The 24,578-nt window shown below is 34.4% G+C and overlaps 1 protein-coding gene across 10 annotated transcripts in view; it reads right to left on the bottom strand.

The window, feature by feature from the left end:
- LOC130898311 (signal-induced proliferation-associated 1-like protein 1) overlaps window positions 1-24,578 on the bottom strand; it is a 92,630-nt gene that overhangs the window by 26,907 nt on the left and 41,145 nt on the right. For 5 of the 10 annotated variants that reach the window (XM_057807511.1, XM_057807516.1, XM_057807513.1 and 2 more), the window contains exons 2-6: window positions 11,123-11,295; window positions 9,313-9,566; window positions 7,271-7,618; window positions 5,241-5,403; window positions 2,748-2,935 (exon numbers count right to left, since the gene is read on the bottom strand). In XM_057807511.1, the coding sequence (XP_057663494.1) occupies window positions 2,748-2,935; window positions 5,241-5,403; window positions 7,271-7,618; window positions 9,313-9,566; window positions 11,123-11,286 (1,117 nt within the window). In that variant the 5' untranslated portion in view covers window positions 11,287-11,295. The remainder of the gene's footprint in view (window positions 1-2,747; window positions 2,936-5,240; window positions 5,404-7,270; window positions 7,619-9,312; window positions 9,567-11,122; window positions 11,296-24,578) is intronic. The other 5 variants (XM_057807517.1, XM_057807518.1, XM_057807520.1 and 2 more) reach the window with 1 other exon arrangement.

Below are 24,578 nucleotides of genomic sequence, written 5' to 3'. Positions count from 1 at the left end.
TCAAATACCACCATCGTTAAGTATAGAAATGAAACATGAGTTAGACGATGTGTACAGAAACTGTACTCTTTATCACTATTCACCAATAGAATTATTATATTACTCAAACATAACCTATAATATTATTCTATTTAATAACTTAGTTAAAGAGTTAAAAGTAATTATTAAAATAAGTTTGAAACATTAATGTATGAAAAATACTAGGGCAAATATGGAACAAAGCGCTCGATGTACAAGAAATATGGAACATAGCGCTTGATGTACGAGTAATAGGGAACAAAGCGCTCGATGTACGAGAAATATGGAACATAACGCTCGATGTACGAGAAATATGGAACAAAGCGCTCGATGTACGAGAAATAGGGAACAAAGCGCTCGATGTACGATAAATATGGAACATAACGCTCGATGTACGAGAAATATGGAACAAAGCGCTCGATGTACGAGTAATAGGAAAAAAAGCGCTCGATGTACGATAAATATGGAACATAACGCTCGATGTACGAGAAATATGGAACATAGCGCTCGATATACGAGTAATAGGGAACAAAGCGCTCGATGTACGAGAAATATGGAACATAACGCTCGATGTACGAGTAATAGGAAAAAAAGCGCTCGATGTACGAGAAATATGGAACATAGCGCTCGATGTACGAGGAATATAGAATAAAGCGCTCGATGTACAATAAATATGGAACAAAGTTTTCAGTTTATTCAAACTATATTTATTTGCATTTCTGTAGAAAAATGACTCATTCCATGTTTGCGGACACAGTTATTATAATATTATCATACTCGAGGTTTTTATTTTTCTTAGAAAATATAAATACTCCTAATTGGTATGCAGAATAAATACGAACGCCAGACGTGTTTGACGCGAGCATTTTAAGTAGGTAAGTAACTGCGAACCATAGACCAAATCCATTCATGCCAACCGACCGCATGCCGTGAATTTGAATTTTAGATACAACGTTTCGAATATATTAGCATACCGCCATTGAATCCACTATTTGATACGACGGATAAGGGAATGCGTGAATATTTAGTTACTTCAATATCAATAATTTAGATACGATAGACGTTAGGTGGAAAATAGACATTAAAAAAATGTAGTTTATTTATTAATGAGCAATACAATCATCATTCCAACGCTTCTCTAACTTCTCGATGCCGCACTCGTAGGAGGATTTGTCTTTTGCTTCAAAATAGGCTTCAGGCTTCTTCATTTGAGATGAATTTCTTAACGGCGAGCATTTTTTTGAGATCAGTAGTTACTGTAGGCCAGATATGGGCTATACGGTGGATGAGGAAGCAATTCGAAGTGTAATTCGTTCAATTTAACCAAAGATGAGTTGAAAACAGGGATTTTAGAGATTCTCTGGACGACTTGTAAATGCACGGCAGAATCAAAAAGCCAAAATGAGCTTTTATCTCTCAACTTTTGTTTTATTGGTATGAGAGACCGGCATAATCACTTACCTTAACAAAAATACCGGCTTGTGAGACACTGTTCATCTTTGAAAATCGTGCACTATGACCGCGGAGGTTGGTGAATTCGAAAAAATACGCACTTTCTACTTCGACTAAAAACACACAGAGACTCTTCTAGAACCTCAAGCCCAACAGTAAAACAGTGCGAGCTCTACTGGAGCGAAATAAAAATAAGCCATGCTAAAAAGACCGGTGTTCCTGTTTAAGGGTTAAAACGACTCAAGAACTCTATGTAGTATTCGCTATTAATTGTTTCACCCTTTTGGAGATAGCCATAACCTACCCAGTTGACTGTGGTGCCTTTGGACGCTTCGGACATGGTTCACCGGCTGCAGATGATGATCTCATTTCATCCATTGTCGCATATCGACGCAAAAAATCTGATTTATTAGGTGTAAACATGACCAAACACTGCCCTCATCAATACGTTGTTGTTTTTGATCGACTGTGAGTAAAAGTTACACCCACTTTGAAAAAAGCTTTCTCATGGTCAAATATTGACCAGTACTATTTTTGCCTGATTTGTATAGTTTCCCATTAACCAATATTGATGATCAACTCCTCCCATATGCAGATTTGGTTGAGGAACATTTATTTGGCACAGCTCTAACGACTAGCTCGTCCTAGTCGCTCAATATAGACGTGGTTCGTATCGATGATAACGAAGAGAAACCACGCTTTGATTGTCAAATCTATAATCGTAAAAACCGCGTGGTTCTTTTTCTAATAATTTTGAGGATGTCCTAACCAAATTTTTCAATTGTATGAGCAGGTACCGATTGGTAGAAAAATTATCATACATTTCGAATGGCGTTGCTTGTTGAGGACTCAAGTCCAAGAGTTTTTTTTAAATGCCAGCGTTTCGATCTTTTATTTGATCTTGATCAAGGCTAAAAATATGTGTTGAGCCATAACTCAAACGTTGGTGTCCAAGCCAATCCAAGTACTTAGTAAATGGAGAGAGAGCTCATTTTTGAATTTAATTCGAGCACTTGGTATCGTTGGTATAATCTCTGACGAAATTTTCAACAGATCAAAACCGTAAAATTATAAACGATGTATTAAATCATAATCAAGAAGCAGAAGCTGGAACTCCCTTAATTATTAATTCTAAGGTGCAATTTAAATTTTTTAATATAGTTCTAAACATTCTATTAATCTCAAGCTTTCGTTTCTTCTTAGCATTCAAAATTTAGTTAAACATTCAAACATACAGGTGAAACTAAGAGAATCGTGTTAATAAAAGACTATCTCACCTTGTCCGACGAAGAATTTCCTATAATACAGCGCACCTTGATCAACATTTTCTATTGGTCTAGGAAACCTTTGGTAAGGACAAGTCGAATGTCTCCAGTGAGTTTCGCCAGAAGGAAATTCTAAAACAGCCACGCCATACGCCAAAGGAGGACGATGAAGAGGTTTTCGGTTTTGTCCATTCTGTAATCTACAAAAAAAAAAATATGGTGATTGATGATATTCATATTAAACATACTGTTTACACAACCACTACACCGACACTCACAATTACACTGTCTGACGCAACCAAATTGTCGTCTCCAGAGACTTAAGGTGAACAGCTTACTAATCGCTGAAGACGATTACTTGGTTATTAAAGAGCGCCTCAGACAGTGTTGGTGTAGTGGTAGTGTGAACAGTGTATTCAGTATGAGTGCAATCATCAATCAGAATTACAAGAATCTATGAGTTAATTTGACAGTTTGGGAGCTACTAAATTTGTGCAATAAATAAAATTCCAGGCTTTAATACGATTTTCCCTAGCTTCCACTTGTTTCGGATTGGTTATTGTTGATGATAGTTATCTTCTCTTTTGTGAAATCTGTTGCAGGAGCGTAGCCACCGCCGTATCAACCGCATCAATGATATTGGGCCCTCGGGATACAGAGACCCCTAATGTGTGTAAACAAAAATTGGTAAAATGTTATCCCCAATGTCACTTAATCTCGTGTTTCCCGGGAAAAATATATAAAAAAAACTGTCATACGTGCCTATACAGTTTTTACTTCACTTTTTTCCCGGGTTAATCACTGCGAATCCAAGTGTGTTATCTTGTAAATACTTTTAACCCGCTAAGCCTTTTCAATGCTAAATGCCGTACACAAACTATAGATTTTTCTTAATCCTGTTTCTAAAGCTTTACAGCATGAAAATAATGATTTACAGAAAGCTAGTATTTTACTAAGTAATCTTTTGAATAGACTGAGCGAAATTAGAAATCAAAATTCATTCAATGAGATGCTGAATGAGTACAGAGATTGAGCAAAAGAGTGGAAAGTAACAACTGTTTTTAAAAATAAAAGACGAAAGATAACGAAGAGTTTTTTTGATGAGTTATCACAAGATGAGAGAATTTCAGACCCGGAATTATATTTCAAAGTCAATGTATACTATTGCTGTTTAGATATATTAATTTCTCAAACTAAACAAAGATTTCAGAGTCTTTGTGACCTGAGTAATATGTTAAAGTATTACAATCGGAGAAACTCCTATCTTCTTCGAACGAAGTCATAAAAAATGCTTCCGGAAAACTGTCGGCTAAATACAGAAAAGACATCTAAGTTAATCTGTATTACAATTACAATTAATTGCTCTGAAAACATGCTAAAAATTTGAAATCCAAAAAATTCTTTCCATTAAGGAACTCATGGAATTATGGCTGATAAAATTCAATCACTTTGCACAAGTTTTCCAGAGGTAGTAACAGCAACAGCTGAAAGGAGTTTTTCAAAATTAAAACTGATAAAAAATTATCTAAGGACTTCGATGGGGCAGGAATGGCTTCCAGACTTGTTAGAAAAACTGAAATCGTCATGAGCTATAGATGATTTAATAAATCAATTTGCCGAAAAAAAGGCAAGAAAAGTGTTTGGCTAGCTCAATTTCTAAGAGGTCGCGATAACTTATAATCAATTTAATGCAAGCATTTTTGATTCTTTTGTGAGAAAATTATACCCTTCATTTGGGCCCCCCAACAAATTTTGATACAGGGCCCCTCCAAAGCACGCTACGTCACTGGTCTGTTGGATAGTCCTCTAGCGTTGTTTAGTTCACGTAGTAGTTAAATTAGGACATTTGAGTTCCTATGTTGTAGATTGAATATCGCTGGTCCACATTTCCCGGATGTATTCGAAGAGGTTGACCATTATTACGAATATTGATATTAAAATTTTTTGTATCCATAGAGGGAACCATAATCACAATTATATCATCTTTTTTTAACACATCAGAAAGCAGCAGTTCACATAGTTCATCACCTCGACAAGTACCGGCTACTTCTATTGCCAAAACAGCTTGAAATTATTGAATATCCAAGTAAGGTTTTTATGAAATGGGAAAAGTTACTTTAATTGCAATAAACGTTCATCAGGGGCTTGTGCTAATAGTTTTATGATAACATCTTGTGAGAAGACAGAAGACTCTTTAGGCTCGAAAAATTTGGATATGTCCAAGTTCTCTCTTAGCAAAAGCGTAACCCTCAACATCGAATTAGTCCCAGAGCTTGCTACATAAATCAGCATCGATAAGGTACACGATGTTTGAGCTTGGAAACGGGGGGCCCGCAATTAGTACATCACCAAACTCTGTAGAGGTCGGATATGAAAATGCCAGCCGGGGCATTCATATAAGTCAAAATTTTCGAAAAACAATTTTACAAAGTTTAAATTAAATCTATAATGTAGTCAACTTATAATTCAAGCTTTATTTTTAATAAATTCCTTTGTGAACAATACCTTGATAGACTGACTATTCTTTCTTCTTCTCCTCCGATTTCGTTTCTGAAAAACGGGCAATTTTCCACTAGATCGTTTCGTTGACCATCTCCACAATCGTCCTCGTTTTCTCCATCCGGCGTGGAAGAACGGACCATCACAGAAGCAGCTGAAGCACCTGTAGCTATTCGTTTTAAAACAATATTGTTTCGATTAAAGCTTCACCAAAAATTTTATAATTGTTGGTGCAGCATGCAGAACAAAAAATGTGTAAAAAGTAAATAAATTTTTTTTTATCAAGACATTCAAAGGATTTTTAAAAAAAAATCACATGTTTACACATATCAACGTGCCATTATTTTCTCTAAAAATCATAACCTCGATTTTCACCAATTTATTACAAAATAGCAGCCTTGAAATTGATAATTGAAAGTAATCTAGCAGTAAACAAAAAAAGTTTTGAATGTTTTTTCTCTCGCCGGGATGGAAATTTCGCTTTTCGACTTTAAGTTGATACCAGACGGTTCACTTTTCGGTTCATTCGGATGAATGATCACTCAAGTGAATGTCCTCTCTTTTTTTCATTCCACGCTCACAAAACACACACAAAATGACAAAAAAATGAACTTTATGTCGTCAAACTAATTCAAGTGAACGTTCTCTTCGTGTTCATACGATTTTTCGTTCATTCGGAGTGCGAGTGATTGATGCCGAATGCCTAATAAATTCATTGATCACCTTATTATTTATTAGTGAACCAATCCAGCGATGTTGGATTTCGGCATTCGGCATCAATCACTCGCACTCCGAATGAACGAAAAATCGTATGAACACGAAGAGAACGTTCACTCGAATTCGTTTGACGACATATTCGAGGAAATAAGCGCATAAAATTCATTTTTGTGTCATTTTGTGTGTACCTTGTGAGCGTGGAATGAAAAAAAAGAGAACATTCACATCCGAATGAACCGAAAAGTGAACCGTCTGATATCACCTTTAGACTACCTCCTCGTTTAAAGTTTAAAGTATATCCCAGATCCATCACTTTTCGTTTCATTATTGTTATAATATTTATTTATACGAGGTGTGGTAGTTGTCTAGCATTAAACAAATCAGTGTAGCCGTGGCTTTCTTTTGTATAGGGACTCATTTTTTGTTTAGCAACAAATTATTGTGAAATTTTTCATGAAACTTATAATTCATTGATTTTTGAAACAATTATATATCAATGAATGTTTTTGAGTGGTTTAAGATGAATCACGTTCAGATCGCATATGTCAAAAACGGACGAAAATATCGAAAAAGTCGGTAATCGTGTTCGACAAGAATGTGTGCGGCAAAAGGAAATTTTAACGTTCCAAAAGTGTGCGCAAAATTGGTGCACACATTCTCACAGGTCACAAAGCAATATGAGTAGACAAAATAAAACAATAAGAGAAAAATAAAATGCTAATTAAATGCCATGTTACTGAATTTCCCGCTGGGCAAGTTTTCGAGAAATTGGCTGTTCTGTTACCTTTTTAAACTTTTTTGCAAGATAACGTGCAATACAATGCAAGACGCAATATTTCTTGATCAAAAGCATGCGCAGATGAAGTTCAACTGATTGTTTCATGCAAGATCTCGCACTTGCAATTTTATCGATTTAGTGCCATTTTTATTGCGTGTAAGTTGCAATTCTAGGGAGAAATCTAATTATTTTTGGCTTAACAGATTTAACTTTCGTAAAACTTAGTTTTATTTTTATTGTTAAGCTCGATTTCCTGATATATTCACCTAATTTGGCCTAAGATAACTGGACTAATTATTAAATTCAGATAAAAGTTATTTGATTATGAATTTTTGTGTAATGTCGTTAAATTTAATGGCTCATTAAATTACTGATAATCCAAACTAAAGAAAACTTTCTAAAGAATAAGGTAAACGTATAAATGGTATGTATTTGAAACGAATTAATATCGAAACATTGAAAATACAAATATGAAAAAAAAAACAGTTTTCTTTGTGAATTAGTGTAATAAGAGTTAGCGATTAATATCCGTAAGACTCACCTGTATTCCTCCTTTTGGCTAACAGGTTCTTCCTCAATCTAACGGCGTAATTTAAATTTGTAGTCAATGATTGACAATCGTAATGGGTAAAAGCGCGTCTCCTCGCGATTTCCTCACTTTCGGCGGAAACACATACCGAAGAACTACTACTCACTACACTGTCATCCATAGTCTGTTTCGATATTTTTGAATTATTAGATGGGACACTAGTCCCGTTCGCCCAGAAATGTTTTTTTAGTCTATTTTTTTGTTTGGGGCTTTGTGCTGACTGATCATCCGCATTTCCTTCTACCTTGCCCCGAAGGTACTCCGAGGGTCCCGGTGAACGTTGATCGATGCTTACCAAACCTGTAAAATGAATTGAATCGAACGAACTCACTCGACTTAATACAAACTATCAAACAATTACTCTCTCTCACTCTATCTCCAATGCGTTCATTCGAGGGTTGCTACTTAATTTTTAAGATATGACAACACTGATGTGAATATGTCAAATTTGACATTGCCATCATCGAGTTTTACATTTTTAACGGTGTTATGACATGTTACGTCAACACAGAGATGAAAATACTGCGAACCATCAAGGGAATCACCCTCAGGGACCGATTAAGGAGTGATGACATAAGAGAAGAATTGGGCGTTCAGGATGTGGTGAGATGGGTCAGGAGCGATCATGTAGAAAGAATGCAGATGGACAAAGTGGGCCAAAACTCAGAGAACGAACACACGCAGACCTGTAGGCAGACCTCCAAAGAAGTGGTACGAGAGCTGGAGTTCAGCTTCTCAGGAAGATCCAGGAAGAGGGCCAAATGTACATGATTGAACAAGACCTGGTCCTATTGAAAGAGGAAGAAAAAGAAGATACTTGAAACAACAGCAGCGTGCCGATAAATTCCCTTCGACTTTTGGTCATAAAACACCATCTCGAGCTAGCATATTTCGCTGGTTTTGCAAATTCAATCGTGGTCGCACTTCGTTACAGGATAAATATCGTGAGGGTCGTTCAAAATCGGCTGTTTTGCACATCGATACTGTGCGTAAACTGATATTGCAACATTTGGCTGTCGAAAAGAATTGTTCACGTTGGATACCGCTCAAAAATAGTTAGTGTCGATTGGTGCAAAGTAATGCTGCAAAAAATTCTTTTAAAGATATCTATAATATGGTGACAGAGGACGTATCATGGCTCTATGCAAATGAACCAGAAGCTAAACAAGACTCGACTGTATGTGTCTTGTAAGACGAGTCAAATCCAACAAAAGTTGTTCGCGCACGATGCAAATTGTCGCCGGTTTTTTCGGAATAACTGGACATGTCGTCACCGTTCCATTAGAGCAGCATAGAACTGTCAATTCTGTATTTTACGCTAGAATTTGTTTGTCAGATATGTTCGAAAAAATCAGGGAAACCAATCGCTGAAGACGAATCATTCTCCACCACGACAAATGCGAGATCTGACACATCAGTTGAAATATTTTTGAACAGTCGAATCATCGAAATGATGAGTACGGAGGATGGTACCGACCTTGTTTGGCACCCAATGATATCTTCTTAATCCCGAAGATCAAAAATAAATAAAAGAAATGCGTTCAAAGCACATGTTTTGGAGGTACCTCAATCGGAATGGAAAAAATACGACAATAATTGGTGCAAACGCATGCAAAAGTATATTGATATTAATGGAGAATTTTTTGAAAAACAGTAAAACCATATCCAATTACGAATATTTACTTTTATTTGTCTCAAAACTGGATTAGCAACCCTGGTATCCGGCTCGAAGGACCAGACGATGTAACATTTAAAGACAAATAAAAGAGCGCAGACTCACTTCGTTATCATGTTTAGCCTACGTCTATTTTACCGACAGTATTTTGGCATATATCTGAATAACTTCACTTTTTTTAATTTTGACAAAAAGTAAGCCATTGTACAAACTAATAATTGCAAACCATTTTGTTTTTAATTTTAAATTATTATATAATTAAGATAACACTAAATCTCTGATTCTTACCTATTTCATTTTCAGTATTATTTCGTCTTACCTGCAGGTCTGTAGTCCTGCAACATCTTGAAGAATTCATTGTTAACCTGTATTCCTGGATGTTGCCTATCAATAACGTCTATCGATCCGTGACTACCATATTCCCTCTTCAAGAGAGGAGAGTTCGAATTCGACGGCCGACCGTTATGTTCAAGGAGTTCTAAACTAGAATTGCTGCGACAGAGATGCTCGGGAGCATACAGTTGTGGTTTCCTGGGGGCTGGATGATGATGATGCCTGTCGTTGAAGGAAGACCTTGAATTTAAATTGAAATGTATTGTTCAAAATAACTGAATATTAATTAATAAGTAAAAGTACATTTGTTGTCTCCAATTGGAAAACATTTAACTATTTAAGCACGATAGAGTAATAAAACCAGTTTTCTAATACAAAATTATTACGAAATAATCTAAGTATTTCTTAAAATTTTCATAAACGTATATGAACTAATACAAGGTCTTCGTCTTTTATTGGTTTTCTATAACTATAGAAAAAGGTTTGGACAGGCCAAAAGCTCTGTGTTTTTAAGATTACATAGCCGTGTTTTAAGATTTGTTTTTTAATAAGTTTCGTTAAATTCAGAAATTATGTTTTATTTTGATTCCAAAAATCTCTTCTTTAGAAAAGTATTTCCGACAGTAGACAAAGTTTTTGTAATGGTTTGAAGTGATAAGGATAACTCTAAAATGAGTCGAAGCGCACCATAAGAAATAGGTTTACAAAAAACATATTTAATGTACCTTTTATATGACAAAAATAATAAAAAAAGTATTGGTAATTATTTAAAATCAACATGTAAACCCATATACCAAATTTCGAAATCAGAATACCATAAAAGATCCTTATTTGCGTTTCCTTCTAATCTTCTAATAGTTATCCAATCCAATATTATTTGTAAATGCGTCTTCTAATGGACTAATAAAAAAGTAAAATATATCTTATGAGATCATCATCATTCAGCCTTATCTCGTCCACTGCTGGTCATAGGCCTCCTCCAAATGCTACCAGTTTTCTCTGCTCTGAGAGGTTGCTACCCAATTTGTTCGTATTCTTTTAATATCGTCAGTCCATCTCGTAGGGGGTCTTCCTGGATTTCGTCTGTCTGTTTTCGGTCTCCAATCTAGACTTCTTTTTGTCCATCGGTTATCTTGCAACATGTCCTGCCCACCGCAATTTTTGTCTCAGTATTTGGTCTATTATATCTCCAGATCGTCTGCGCAATTCGTCCTTCCTTATCCCATCCCTCATAGTGCTGCCGAGCATAGACCTTTCCATTTTACGCTGTGTAATTTGCAATTTAAGTATTAATCTTCTAGTTAATGTCAGGGTCTCCGCGCCATAAGTCAGGACTGGGAGGACGCATTGGTTAAATGCTTTCCTCTTAAGGCCGATTTGCACATCTCCTTTAAACACATCTCGCAATTTACCAAACGAAGCCCATCCTAATGTCGTTCTTCGAGACAGTTCTGTTGTTTGGTTGTCTCTAGTAATTTTTATCTTATGTCCCAGACACGAGTTCGTGATCCAGCAATGGAAAAAATTGTAGCGTTGTCAGTATGGATCGAAGGCCGCAACCAAAATATGGTGCTACTGAATGGTCCAATAGTTCAGAAGAAGACATACATTTTAAAAAACTTGATGGTGGTTGTGGTGGTGAATGTTCAGATTAAGGATTTCAAGTATCCGAAGGTTGGTTCAATGAATTTAAGGTGAAACAATAATAGCATTGATATCATTGGAGAAGCTGCACCTGCAGATACTCTTAGATTATTTATTAAATTTTGCATAAAAGAAAATGATTTAGTACCAACCTATTGTTGGTGAGTCCCACGTTATTCCAAGCTCGATGAACATGAGTGTTGTAGTAGTCTACAGCCTGGGCGGTTCTGTCTCGAATTCTGTTGCCGGTCGGTGGCGCTGCTGTTGAGAGCGGCGCTCTAGGCGGCGCGGGCCCACATTCTTGCAGGCCGATCATCCCATCACGCTGTAACAAAAACTAGATGTAATACGTTTATAGACTCTCCAAACATATATCACGAGTATGGTCTCAGAAGTACCTGGCCTGACTAGATTCTACTCTGGGTGAGTCTGTTCCTTCGTTATCAACAGTAAGTTATTGGGTACCATTAAACTAGGCCGTACGACCTGCTAAGACCAGCATCGCAGTGGTCGACAAAATGAGGTGACGACTCCAGAAATGTTGAAGAAAATACACAAAACGGTACTGGATGAGTGTCGACTGAAAGTGCACGAGCTAGTAGACATAGGAGGCATTTCAAAGAGTGCGGTACATCGCATATTAAGTAAAAATTTGGACATGAGAAAGCTGTGCGCAAGATAGGTGCCGTGTTTGCTCACAATGGAACAAAAACAGAGTCGTAAAGATGTTCCCATCGAGTGTTCGGCAATGTTTCAAAGAAATAAAGCCGTTTCATAACGATGGATAAAACATGGGTCCAACAATTCACACCCATATCAAAAGAACAATCAAGGAGAACCGGCTCCAAAGAAGACAAAGACCGTTCCATCTGCAGGCAAGGTCATGGCGTCGGTTTTTTGGGATATGAATGGATTCAAATACGTCTGACCTTGTTAAAAGCAACCGAGCAGAAATCATTTTCATATTTTTAAGGGTATCCTCGTCAAAAATGATTTATAAGGATTCTGCAACGGTCAAATTTTTTACAAAAAAATTGATATCTCAAAAAGTATGTATGCACGCAAAACCCAAACGTAGAAATTTTCACGATTTTACTAAAAGTATTTTGCCATTTATACAGATAGTTTTAACTCGTCGTGGGACACCCTGTATACACACACATACACGCCAAAGTATGGTATTACCCATTCTATTTTTAAATTTCATCAACACCGCGTTTCTGTTTTAAATGGATAATAAGGTGTATGATAGATAATTTCAATTTTGATTATATCTGTCATGCAATCCGTAAACCAGCTGACTCATAATGGTACCGATTCAATTGGTAGTAGCTCCGATGTCCAGGTTCACCGAGCGTGACAATTTTAACACTATCAAGATTATGTAAAAGCAAAAGAGAAGTTAGATGTTGTGACTAACATTTTGTTTAATTGGACCCACACACCTTGAATTCAATGAGTCATTTTGTAGGATAGTTATTATTTTGAATTAATATATATATGTATTTTCTATTTATTATAATAAACATATTTTATTAGTGTTTTGTGTTACCCGTGATTGTGTATAAAGTAACAGGAAAATTGCGAAAATACTCGAAAATCACAGAATTTCAAGTTTATAGAAAAAACAATTAAAATTCAATTTTAGTCACCACCTTTAAAGGGTGATATCTCGGAAAGGGGTGGACTGAGAAAATTTTGTTATAGGAAAGACTAATCTTACTTTCATAAGAGCAATCACCTCCTGAATTTTGTCGCATAAATTTGGAAATACCATACCCTGTATATTCTTATTTGAAAAATGACTGTAAAAAGTATTCTAAATAGAGAGAGAGATTCGTTGGACTAATTTGGTGGGATAACGAAGATTTTTGTAAGGAAAGTGGTTTGTTTTAGTAGGCCCCGATATAGGAATAGCTCCTCTGCATGGCTGGGGTTGTGGTGGTTTCGTTGGGATGTGTTTGTCTAACTATTTCTATCGGGGGATTTTGGCCGAAGAAAACGAAGTGAAACTTGTAAGTAAAAACGGCTCTTCACGTTTTTTTATTTTTGAGGGGTTTTATTATTTTTTTTTTCGGATTTTTGAGATTTTTTTTTGTTTATTTTAATTCATTTTGGGGCGGGCGGGTACAGCTGCGGATGTATTATTCCCTATCGTCGGCCATTTGGCTGAAAAGTATTCTCCGACAGCGATATTCATATACCAAGGAGAGTTCTATAGAAGCGTTTATAATACTTATTCTTTAATAAACATATAGTCCGGTCAAATTAGACGAAAAAATAAGAGTGAAGCTACATAAATTTCCATCAAGCTGAAAATCGGTAAAATTGTTTAAAATATAATTAAAAAAGAAATTTGAAAGTTCCCCTTCATTCCCGTCCATCCGAAAAAATTTTATTCAAGGTCAAAAGTCAAAAAATGGGTTTACCGCGATTTTCAACAAAATGGTAAGTTCTATCATAAAAATAGCTCAGACAAAAATTGTAGATCATAACATTATCTACAAAAAACGTATGAATACTTTTTTTCCTATGAGCCGCCGTTTCTGAGATATAACGATTCAAAGTTGTAAAAGTTGTAATCGTCATAAAGTGCGCCACGTATATAGTTGAGTTATATGTTTATATATTTTTGTGCGTGGCTAGGGTCTTATACCTGCTGTAATAAATTAAATACCGTTAGTCTTAAGCGCTAAATGGTAGTGAAAACACGTGTTTATCCTAACCTATATCGTGCTGTTTTGAGTGATATAACAAAAATGTCAGAATATTGTTTTATTTCTGCCAAACTTTGAACTGAAAGTGAAGTTATTACTGTTGAACGTGGTATAAAGTAATGCGAGTATCGAGAGAACAGATAAAGTTTCGGACTATCTTAAAAATCGGAAATTTTTTAATTCAAATCTCTTTTATATTCTTAATCTCTGCTACTTTCCATTATTTTGCAATAGTTTCAAATTGAATATGATCACAATAGTCTTAGGGACCTACTAAGGAAACTAAGATAAAAACGGGCAAATTACACTACCTCATACATGGTATGGCGTGCAAACGTGTGCTTATTATGACGATTACAACTTTTTGAATCATTATATCTCAGAAACAGTGGCTCCTAAGAAAATACGTGTTTTGTAGACAATTTTATGATGTTCAATTTTTGTCTAAGGTAATTTTATGATTAAACTTACCGTTTTACTGAAAATTGCGAAAAACCAATTTTTTTTACCTTGAATAAAATGTTTTCCATACACGGGAATGATTGGGAGCTTTCAAATTTTATTTTTAATTATATATAAGACACTTTTACTAATTTTCAGCTTGGTAGGAATTTATATAAGTTCGTATGTCTAAATTGACCGGACTAATAGAGAATTTAACAAGTTAGTAACCGGGATAAAAATCAGTGTCTCGTCAAGGAAAAATCTGTCTCATTATTTGAATTAAATAAAAGATCTAATTTGAATTCGACTGTTCATTCGCTGTTGTGTGCATTTTAGTTTTTTACTTCAGTTAGCGATTTTTGTGTGCTAATCGCCACTGCGACATTATTTGAAAAATTTGCAACTGATCAGCTCCTACCGCTCCTACATTCCGCCAAATTCAAGTCATTGTTATGGATAATGCACCTGAGCCCAAATAATGGTTTTACTAAAGTCTCAAAAAGCTTGTTCGGTTAAAACCGTAGAATTTGATGGGCTGTAGGTTTTGTATGATTATTTAATAAACACAATGATCATTGGAAACCGACACTCTTTATGTGACACCCTGTATAAAAATCAGGGAGAGAAAGAGATAAGTTTTATTGCCACAAGAAACTTTTATGGACAAAGCAACGCAATTTTAAATTAGATAATATAAATAAAATAAACATTTGGTTTAATAATAAATATTAACATCTTATCGATACTAAATATTGAATTATGTTAGTCTATGGTAGATTGTAGATTTTTCTGCCACAGAAAAATAAGGCAGAAATACCTCTGACAGTCTCCGGAACTTATTTAATGTATTTGCCACTTTTAATTCGGAAGGTAGCTGATTGAATAATTTTTTGGCTTTGAAGGTGATGGAATTTTTTTACCAAATCAGAGGTGGTTAAGTAAATGTCCAAATTTGTTTTTCTACTAGAGCAGTCTTGTCAAAGATAAGGGGCCGGAAGCGGCCCGCGGGTTGTATCAATAAGGTCCGCGATCGCAATGTGTCACATAAAGAGGAATTTAGATCTTTTAGACTTCATTCGATTCCTCTACGGATGTTTTAAATACTCGTACTCTCAAGTCTACGGCGTTGTAACTGAATTAAAACAGAAAACATCAGGAAATTTTGTGGGATTTCATTGTATAATTAATTTGGAATCATTAGCATCCAAACATTTAAAAACGGACCTATAATTAAAATTGTAGAGTTTATAAGGAGCAGAGGACTAAATCACCGACAGTTCACAGGGAATTTTTACAAGATTTGGACGAAAAGTTTTCTGATGTCCCTTATTTCACCGAAGTTCGTTGGCTCAGTAGTTTTAGAAAGATTTTTTGCATTACGTGACTCTATTCAAACTTAAATGTTAGAAAAAGGCAAACCAATTGATCATGACAATGATTGGTGGACTGATTGTGCTTTTTTGGTAGATATGATTAAACACTTGACTGATCTGGATATTTAAATATTTAAATAAAAATCTGATTGTCACTCAAATGTATTCATATATTCAAGCCTTTGAAACAAAGTTGAGGCTGTGGGAAAATCAGGTAAACAATCGAACTTTGGATCATTTCCCTCATTTGAAATCATTTGGCACAGTGAACCAAAAAAAATTGGATGAAAATTCTCAACTTCTGAAAAATTTGATTAAGGAATTCAAAAATCGTTTTGAAGCTTCCCAGGCTCCAGTTCATTTGCAAATGGAGTTGATAGATCTTCAATCGGACAGTATTTTGGAAGAAAAATTTAATGAGATTAACGCTTTTACATTTTATCTATTTCAAGAGTTTGGATAATTACCCAGAATTAAAAAAGCATACATTCCCTGCATGTTTGGTAGCACCTATACCTGTACCAGGCCATAATATTGCCCCATTGCCCCCCTTAGTCATAAGCCGGCGAAGCCCTTGTTTTTATGCGCGAAAATTGTGCAAATAACGAATCATGAGGGGGAACTTAAGTTTTATTAGAAACAATATATTTATTGTTAATAAAATTTGAACACATCGTAATTTAATTTGTAACAAAATTCGTGGATCAGAAAAATATTATTGTTTTAGCAGACCTATGTTCGAATGAAATTTTGTAATTAATTTTCCAGAAATTTATATAATACAACAAATTCGTTGCAAAAAAAATATATTTGCAAACACCGTTGAGTAACCGATATTTTAAGAAATTCGCAATCTGTTTGAATTTCTATTAAGTAACATGTGGGAATAAGTTAACATTAATCACTACTTGTATCCATAAATTCGTCATGGGAATCGAGTAGTAAATTAATACTTATTAGAGATGAAGTAATTGTGGGCGAATTATTATTCAATTTTGAAACCATCTCTCGCAATAAGATCCAATTTGTATGCACCTAAATATTAACATCTAGAATAAATTTGAAGTAGTCACCAAAATAAAATAAACTCGATTAACCGGACTAATTATAGGGATTCGTATAATCGAAAGTCCGGATAATCGAATATACGAAGAAAAGCGTGTTTCGTGAAATAAAATAAGTTTAATAATAGTAATATTTATTAACAAATAATAATATTATTCATCAATAATAATAATAATAAGTTTAATTTGGTTAAAAATTTTTGGTAATTGGCGTATGACGTAAGCTACTTTTTCTCTTCATTGCTGCTATATCACGAATTCGTTGCAGCTGTAGTAAACTCACAGAATCACTCTGTTGAGAGCTGTTTCCAGAGCCTGAAGTACTTCATCATGAGATGGCCTACATCATTTTCCACGTCTAGATATTCTTCTGTTTCATCTTCTTGCATTTCCTGCTGTCCATTTATCTGCAATATGTTTTGTATGATTTCGCCATACGACATAATCTGAAAGCCTTGATCATTACTGTCACAAGTGACACACTCTTTGATATCATCATCATCATCATCACAATATTGGCATATTTGTATCTTTAAGATTAGTTCATTCATATCCTCGAGAATAAAATCATCAATATTGGTTATTGAATTTTCATTCTCCCGATTAAGTACTCTGTTCCATGCCTTGTTTAAAGTTTTCTTTTTAAGCAAATCCCACGTATCTACAACCATCTAATAACACTCCGTCAAATTCATTCCCTTCAAAAATGATAAAACGACTTCTACATCATCTTCATCATCAGATAAAACCGTACGTAATAGTTATTTGTATGCCAAGGACTGAAAATGCTACACTTTGTTGGACGAGAAAAATTTAAGGTTATGCAAAATCATCGAAGTGAAACTGTCAACTGTCAACATTCTCGAGAGCGTTCCGAAAGTGTTTTGCTGTCACTTTCACTACATGGAACACTCAAAACGCAACTTTTTCGGTATGTAAATGAATACAGAACGAACAACTTTCAGATGGCGTCGTCTAAAAAAGTTGTTTTCTATAAAGTCGTTTCAATAATACTGATCGATTGGTTGTAGCAAGGACGTCACATTAGGAAGCAACAATTTTACTTTAAACTTTTCATTTTCTCACTCTAACAATTCAACCGAAGGATGGGTTGACTCATTTTCTAGTAAAAGTACTTTTCACGGATAAAAGTGTTGTCATATCAGTGAATCAATATTTCAGAGTTCAAGCATGCCCTTTTTTGATTTTTATAAATTAAGTGCACTTTGATATTTTTAAAACATATTTTAATTTTCCGATGAGTATTTCATGGTTTCCGGTAGCGTTAGCGCAGACTAATATAGTTACTCGCTCTTTGGTAGTTTTAAGTCCTGGAGCTGAATTCTCTCGCCTAAAAACTGAATATTTCGAAGGTAATGATTTCCAGTTTAATCCGGTTTCAACAAAATTATAAACAATATCGAAGTCGTAGATATTTTCATTCAATTTCTTCTAAAAATTATCTTTAAAAGAATTTGCTGCATCTACATTAGCTGACATTTTTTCACCTGGTATTTAGGATTTGTATAAACATCCATATTCAGTGCAAAATTCGTTTGGGTAGGTAAATCGTTGGTAACTGATCCACAACAAGTATTAAAAATCTAGGAATAACTAAATAAATATCATGGATCAATTAACAGACAAAAAAGTAATAAAAATCAAAAGTTCTTGTAAATCATGTTGAAATTTTGAAATTTCCACCAAAAATTGAACGAGAAGTTTTGAAACTGTGATCAAAATCTAGCTCTGATCAACAATCACCGGACATCAGATCGTAGTTTTTGAAAAGCGCTAATATACGACAAATGTGTGGCAAATTAATTCTAATAACACCAATATATTTCATTCACCTTGTAGCCGCCTATAAAACAATCCCTTATTATAGGGTACAAGGATATAAATGAGCTGATTTTGACATTAACTTGACATGGTATTGATACGGCCTATTCTAACTAAAACAAATGATGTTATTAATTAGAAAAATTGTATGTGCATGTAACAAAAACCTGAATAACCTAGTAACTACGTAATAATCTATTAACAATAATCTTTTCGCAAGGTTTCCAGGTCAACTTGTTATCATTATAATAGGACTGCATACAATAGATATTTCAACTAACGTTATAATTAAAAAATAATAATCTATTAATATCATGTGAATAGCAGGAAGTCCGTAATTGCAAACTTCCATGAAAAAATAAACTATGAAATTTTAAGAACAGATTAAACCGTAAAATAAAATGTAGTTTATAGCTCTGTTATAGGAAGATTAAAATATATGTAGCGTATGGCGTTTTAATACCCGGTGTAAAGAAAGAAATGTCTTATACATACATCTAAACAAAATTTAATTTATTATACTTAGTCATAAACAATATAGTAAACGAAATAATAAAATCTCTAATAACAACCATACTTCCTATGAGAGGGAAAAAATTGAGACAATTTATAGATAAAGGCTTGTAAAAACTAAAAAACAAACAAAAACAAATAACTATAGTTTATTTCAGAAATGTATAGAGTAATAAAACGGGACCACAGAGTGACCCAACGAATATTTAAGCCACTTTCATAGTTTGGCACTGATTTCATTGTAAAATTCTTTCTTTTTATCAAGTGCAGCCGTTCGCGAAAAATCGCAATTAATGCGAAATTCATATAAAGCTAGCATAAAATTTTGATAAACCAATGAATATCGAGACAACTAGTGAACCAAAAATTGTTGCTGCAAGCAAGTACTACCGATAATTAAAAAAAAAAGACCGGAGGAATTTTTTATACTAGCTAGCTTGAACTTGACTTGTTACACGAAAAATGGAGAGAAGATTTAGTTGCTACATTTAACAATGTTCAAATGGGCCTAAATAATAAGCAACGGCTCTAGTGATCGATTTCAAAAACTTATCAGTTCTTAACCTCAAAAAACCACGTCGATCGCCGCCAGTCTGGTCGGAATTAGTTGATTTGTTTGTGAGTTATCGTTGGAAAAGGAAAACCGAGAATGAGGTTTTTTTTATATTACCGCTAAGAAAATTGAAAATTTTAAAAAATCGGGTAGTCATTGGTTTAATCCGTTTTTCGAAACAAGTTTTCCTCAGATCTCGACGTTTAGAGATCCTGGGAAGCTTCCTTGAATATTTCCGCGATGATGTCCGTATGTATGTGACCCTCATACCTTTTGAATGGCTCGACCGATTCCGTCGCGGTTGGAGCCATTCGATTTGGTTGACACAACTAGTGGATTTTAAGAAATCTCAAAAAAACTACGAATTTTTTTTCTTCAAATGTGGTTTTTTTGAAATAACCTTTAAACGGCTTTATCGATCGATTCCAAAAACGATTCAGCTTTTAACATCAAAAAACCACGTCGATTGCCGCCAAGCAGGTGAAAATCGGTTGATTGCTTCGAGAGATATCGTTAACGAAAAATTTGGGAACAATTTTACATAACTTCCAAATTTTTTTTCGAGTCGTTTTTGATGAAATAGAATAATTATTAGAGCGCAAAAAACCACGTCGATTGGTGCTGATCGGAAGTATCGACCGATTTTTAATTTCCATGTTGTTGTTTATTCTTTAGACTCATTTGAACATTGTTTAATGTAGCAAAGAAATTTCTTCAGCATTTGTTGTTCAACAAGTCCAGTTCAAGGCCGATTTTTAGTTCCTATTTTGTTGCTCATTCTTCAGCCTCATTTGAACATTGTTCAATGTAGCAACTAAATCTTCCCTCCATTTTTCGTATAACAAGTCGAGTTCAAGCTAGCATGTGTCAAGAATATTACTGCTAGTATAAAAAATTCGTCCGGTCTTTTTTTCTAATTATTGGTAGTACTTGCAGCAACAAATTAGCAACAAAAAAGCTACAAATTTTGTATATTTTTGCTAATTTGATGCTGCTACCTTGATAGAGCTCTGAAATTGGAGAAGCGTGCGTACGAATTAGGCAAACGGATTCAAAGATTAATAAAGAAGAAATCGCTGGAATCGGTCTTGTGCAAGAGCTCCTATAAAGCAAGGTAAAGACCTTTTTTGATAATACAAAATTGATTATCGTAGATTTCACATTGTTTAGCAGTTTTTGATTTATACAAATACATTTAGCATTTGTTTAATTGATTATTTCAAAAAAGCTTGCAGTGGACTATGTTGTTTTACACACACCTTAACAAGAAATGACAAAGTTCATTATATTTTTGATAAAAAGAAAAATCTGACAACGATGTGAATACTACCACAAACAAAAACAGTCACGCTCAAAATGTAAAGAAAATGAATTACTTTTACAAGTATTGTATGTGCTGAGGAATTTATTCTAAAGCGACGGTTTATTCCTTGAATTCCTCCAAACCCAGGTAGTTTTACTCTGTTCTGTAAGCGAGGGTGTGTATATTTATAAATAAATCCGATACAATTTTTAAATAATAATATAGTAATAATTTTTATGCTGTTTATATAAAACAAATATTTCAAAATAGTCTTTTCTTTTAAAACGTCAGTTCAATCAAATGTCAAATGTGGAAGAACAGAGTAATAGTGAGTATCTCTAGTATCGGGATTGTCAACCGTGGGCGTGTTTGTTTACAAATGATTTACAAATCTTTGCCATTACGGTTAAGGGTTAATTGGTGGTGAAAGTAGAAGTTCAGATCCTCAAGAGAAAGTCTACGCGTGGGGAAAGCAGCAATTGAAGTCATACAGGATGTTATATGGTCGCAAAGTCACAACAACACAATTCACACCATCTGATGACTTCTTCGACAATGTAAATTCAATTAGAATGATAGAATAATTGCGAAAGCTCGAAAAAAATGATAAATTTTGAAAGGTGTAATATCGGAAACTATTGGGTCCACAGAGATTGTTCTAGTTTCATATTGTAGCAAATTCAGTTTACTTCAAGAACGATCCAAAAAAGTTTTTCCAAAAAGTAGTTCTTTACGATTATTATCGCCAAAATTTGAAAAAATAATGATTTTTCCTTTTTTTAACAAAGTTGCGTTCGGCGCTCGAGGTCACAAACTTAGATTATTCATCAGGTCAACATCACAAACAAGTCTACAAAAAATCAGAACTACCGGATTTCAAAAACTAGTCCTTTAGGGTTAAATTTGCCGAAATTTGGAAAAAATAAAGATTTTTACGCTGTTTTTTCGATTTTTGACGAAGTTGCGTACGGTGTTCGAGGTCACAAACTTGGATTATTCATCAAGCCAACATCATAAACAAGTCTACAAAAAATCAGAACTACCGGATTTCAAAAACTAGTCCTTTAGGGTTAAATTTGCCAAAATTTGGAAAAAAGAAAGATTTTTTGCTGTTTTTTTTTTGATTTTTGACGAAATTGCGTACGGCGCTCGAGGTCACAAACTTGGATTATTCATCAAGCCAACATCACAAACAAGTCTACAGAAAATCAGAATAACCGGATTTCAAAAACTAGTCCTTTAGGGTTAAATTTGCCAGAATATGGAAAAATAAAGATTTTCACGCTGTTTTTTCGATTTTTGACGAAATTGCGTACGGCGCTCCAGGTTACAAACTTGGTCACAAACTTGGATTATTCATCAAGCCAACATCACAAACAAGTCTACAAAAAATCAGAACAACCGGATTTCAAAAACTAGTCCTTTAGGGTTAAATTTGCCAAAATTTAGAAAAAATAAAGATTTTTATGCTGTTTTTTCGATTTTTGACGAAATTGCGTACGGCGCTCGAGGTCACAAACTTTGATTATTCATCAGATCAACATCATAAACAAGTCTACAAAAAATCAGAACTACCGGATTTCAAAAACTAGTCCTTTAGCGTTAAATTTGCCAAAATTTGGAAAAAATGAAGATTTTTTGCTGTTTTTTCGATTTTTGATGAAATTGCGTACGGCGCTCCAGGTTACAAACTTGGTCACAAACTTGGATTATTCATCAAGCCAACATCACAAACAAGTATACAAAAAATCAGAACAACCGGATTTCAAAAACTAGTCCTTTAGGGTTAAATTTGCCAAAATTTGGAAAAAATAAATATTTTCACGCTGTTTTTTCGATTTTTGACGAAGTTGCGTACGGTGTTCGAGGTCACAAACTTGAATTATTCATGAAACCAACATCATAAACAAGTGTACAAAAAATCAGAACTACCGGATTTCAAAAACTAGTCCTTTAGGGTTAAATTTGCCAAAATTTGGAAAAAATAAATATTTTCACGCTGTTTTTTCGATTTTTGACGAAGTTGCGTACGGTGTTCGAGGTCACAAACTTGAATTATTCATGAAGCCAACATCATAAACAAGTGTACAAAAAATCAGAACTACCGGATTTCAAAAACTAGTCCTTTAGGGTTAAATTTGCCAAAATTTGGAAAAAATAAATATTTTCACGCTGTTTTTTCGATTTTTGACGAAGTTGCGTACGGTGTTCGAGGTCACAAACATGAATTATTCATGAAGCCAACATCATAAACAAGTGTACAAAAAATCAGAACTACCGGATTTCAAAAACTAGTCCTTTAGGGTTAAATTTGCCAAAATTTGGAAAAAATAAATATTTTCACGCTGTTTTTTCGATTTTTGACGAAGTTGCGTACGGTGTTCGAGGTCACAAACTTGAATTATTCATGAAGCCAACATCATAAACAAGTGTACAAAAAATCAGAACTACCGGATTTCAAAAACTAGTCCTTTAGGGTTAAATTTGCCAAAATTTGGAAAAAATAAATATTTTCACGCTGTTTTTTCGATTTTTGACGAAGTTGCGTACGGTGTTCGAGGTCACAAACATGAATTATTCATGAAGCCAACATCATAAACAAGTGTACAAAAAATCAGAACTACCGGATTTCAAAAACTAGTCCTTTAGGGTTAAATTTGCCAAAATTTGGAAAAAATAAATATTTTCACGCTGTTTTTTCGATTTTTGACGAAGTTGCGTACGGTGTTCGAGGTCACAAACTTGAATTATTCATGAAGCCAACATCATAAACAAGTGTACAAAAAATCAGAACTACCGGATTTCAAAAACTAGTCCTTTAGGGTTAAATTTGCCAAAATTTGGAAAAAATAAATATTTTCACGCTGTTTTTTCGATTTTTGACGAAGTTGCGTACGGTGTTCGAGGTCACAAACTTGAATTATTCATGAAGCCAACATCATAAACAAGTGTACAAAAAATCAGAACTACCGGATTTCAAAAACTAGTCCTTTAGGGTTAAATTTGCCAAAATTTGGAAAAAATAAATATTTTCACGCTGTTTTTTCGATTTTTGACGAAGTTGCGTACGGTGTTCGAGGTCACAAACATGAATTATTCATGAAGCCAACATCATAAACAAGTGTACAAAAAATCAGAACTACCGGATTTCAAAAACTAGTCCTTTAGGGTTAAATTTGCCAAAATTTGGAAAAAATAAATATTTTCACGCTGTTTTTTCGATTTTTGACGAAGTTGCGTACGGTGTTCGAGGTCACAAACTTGAATTATTCATGAAGCCAACATCATAAACAAGTGTACAAAAAATCAGAACTACCGGATTTCAAAAACTAGTCCTTTAGGGTTAAATTTGCCAAAATTTGGAAAAAATAAATATTTTCACGCTGTTTTTTCGATTTTTGACGAAGTTGCGTACGGTGTTCGAGGTCACAAACATGAATTATTCATGAAGCCAACATCATAAACAAGTGTACAAAAAATCAGAACTACCGGATTTCAAAAACTAGTCCTTTAGGGTTAAATTTGCCAAAATTTGGAAAAAATAAATATTTTCACGCTGTTTTTTCGATTTTTGACGAAGTTGCGTACGGTGTTCGAGGTCACAAACTTGAATTATTCATGAAGCCAACATCATAAACAAGTGTACAAAAAATCAGAACTACCGGATTTCAAAAACTAGTCCTTTAGGGTTAAATTTGCCAAAATTTGGAAAAAATAAATATTTTCACGCTGTTTTTTCGATTTTTGACGAAGTTGCGTACGGTGTTCGAGGTCACAAACTTGAATTATTCATGAAGCC

Source organism: Diorhabda carinulata, chromosome 9, assembly GCF_026250575.1.
Source record: "Diorhabda carinulata isolate Delta chromosome 9, icDioCari1.1, whole genome shotgun sequence".
NCBI lineage: Eukaryota > Metazoa > Arthropoda > Insecta > Coleoptera > Chrysomelidae > Diorhabda > Diorhabda carinulata.
Note: the sequence above shows the minus strand (reverse complement) of the source record. Positions and strands in the feature narration are given on the sequence as shown.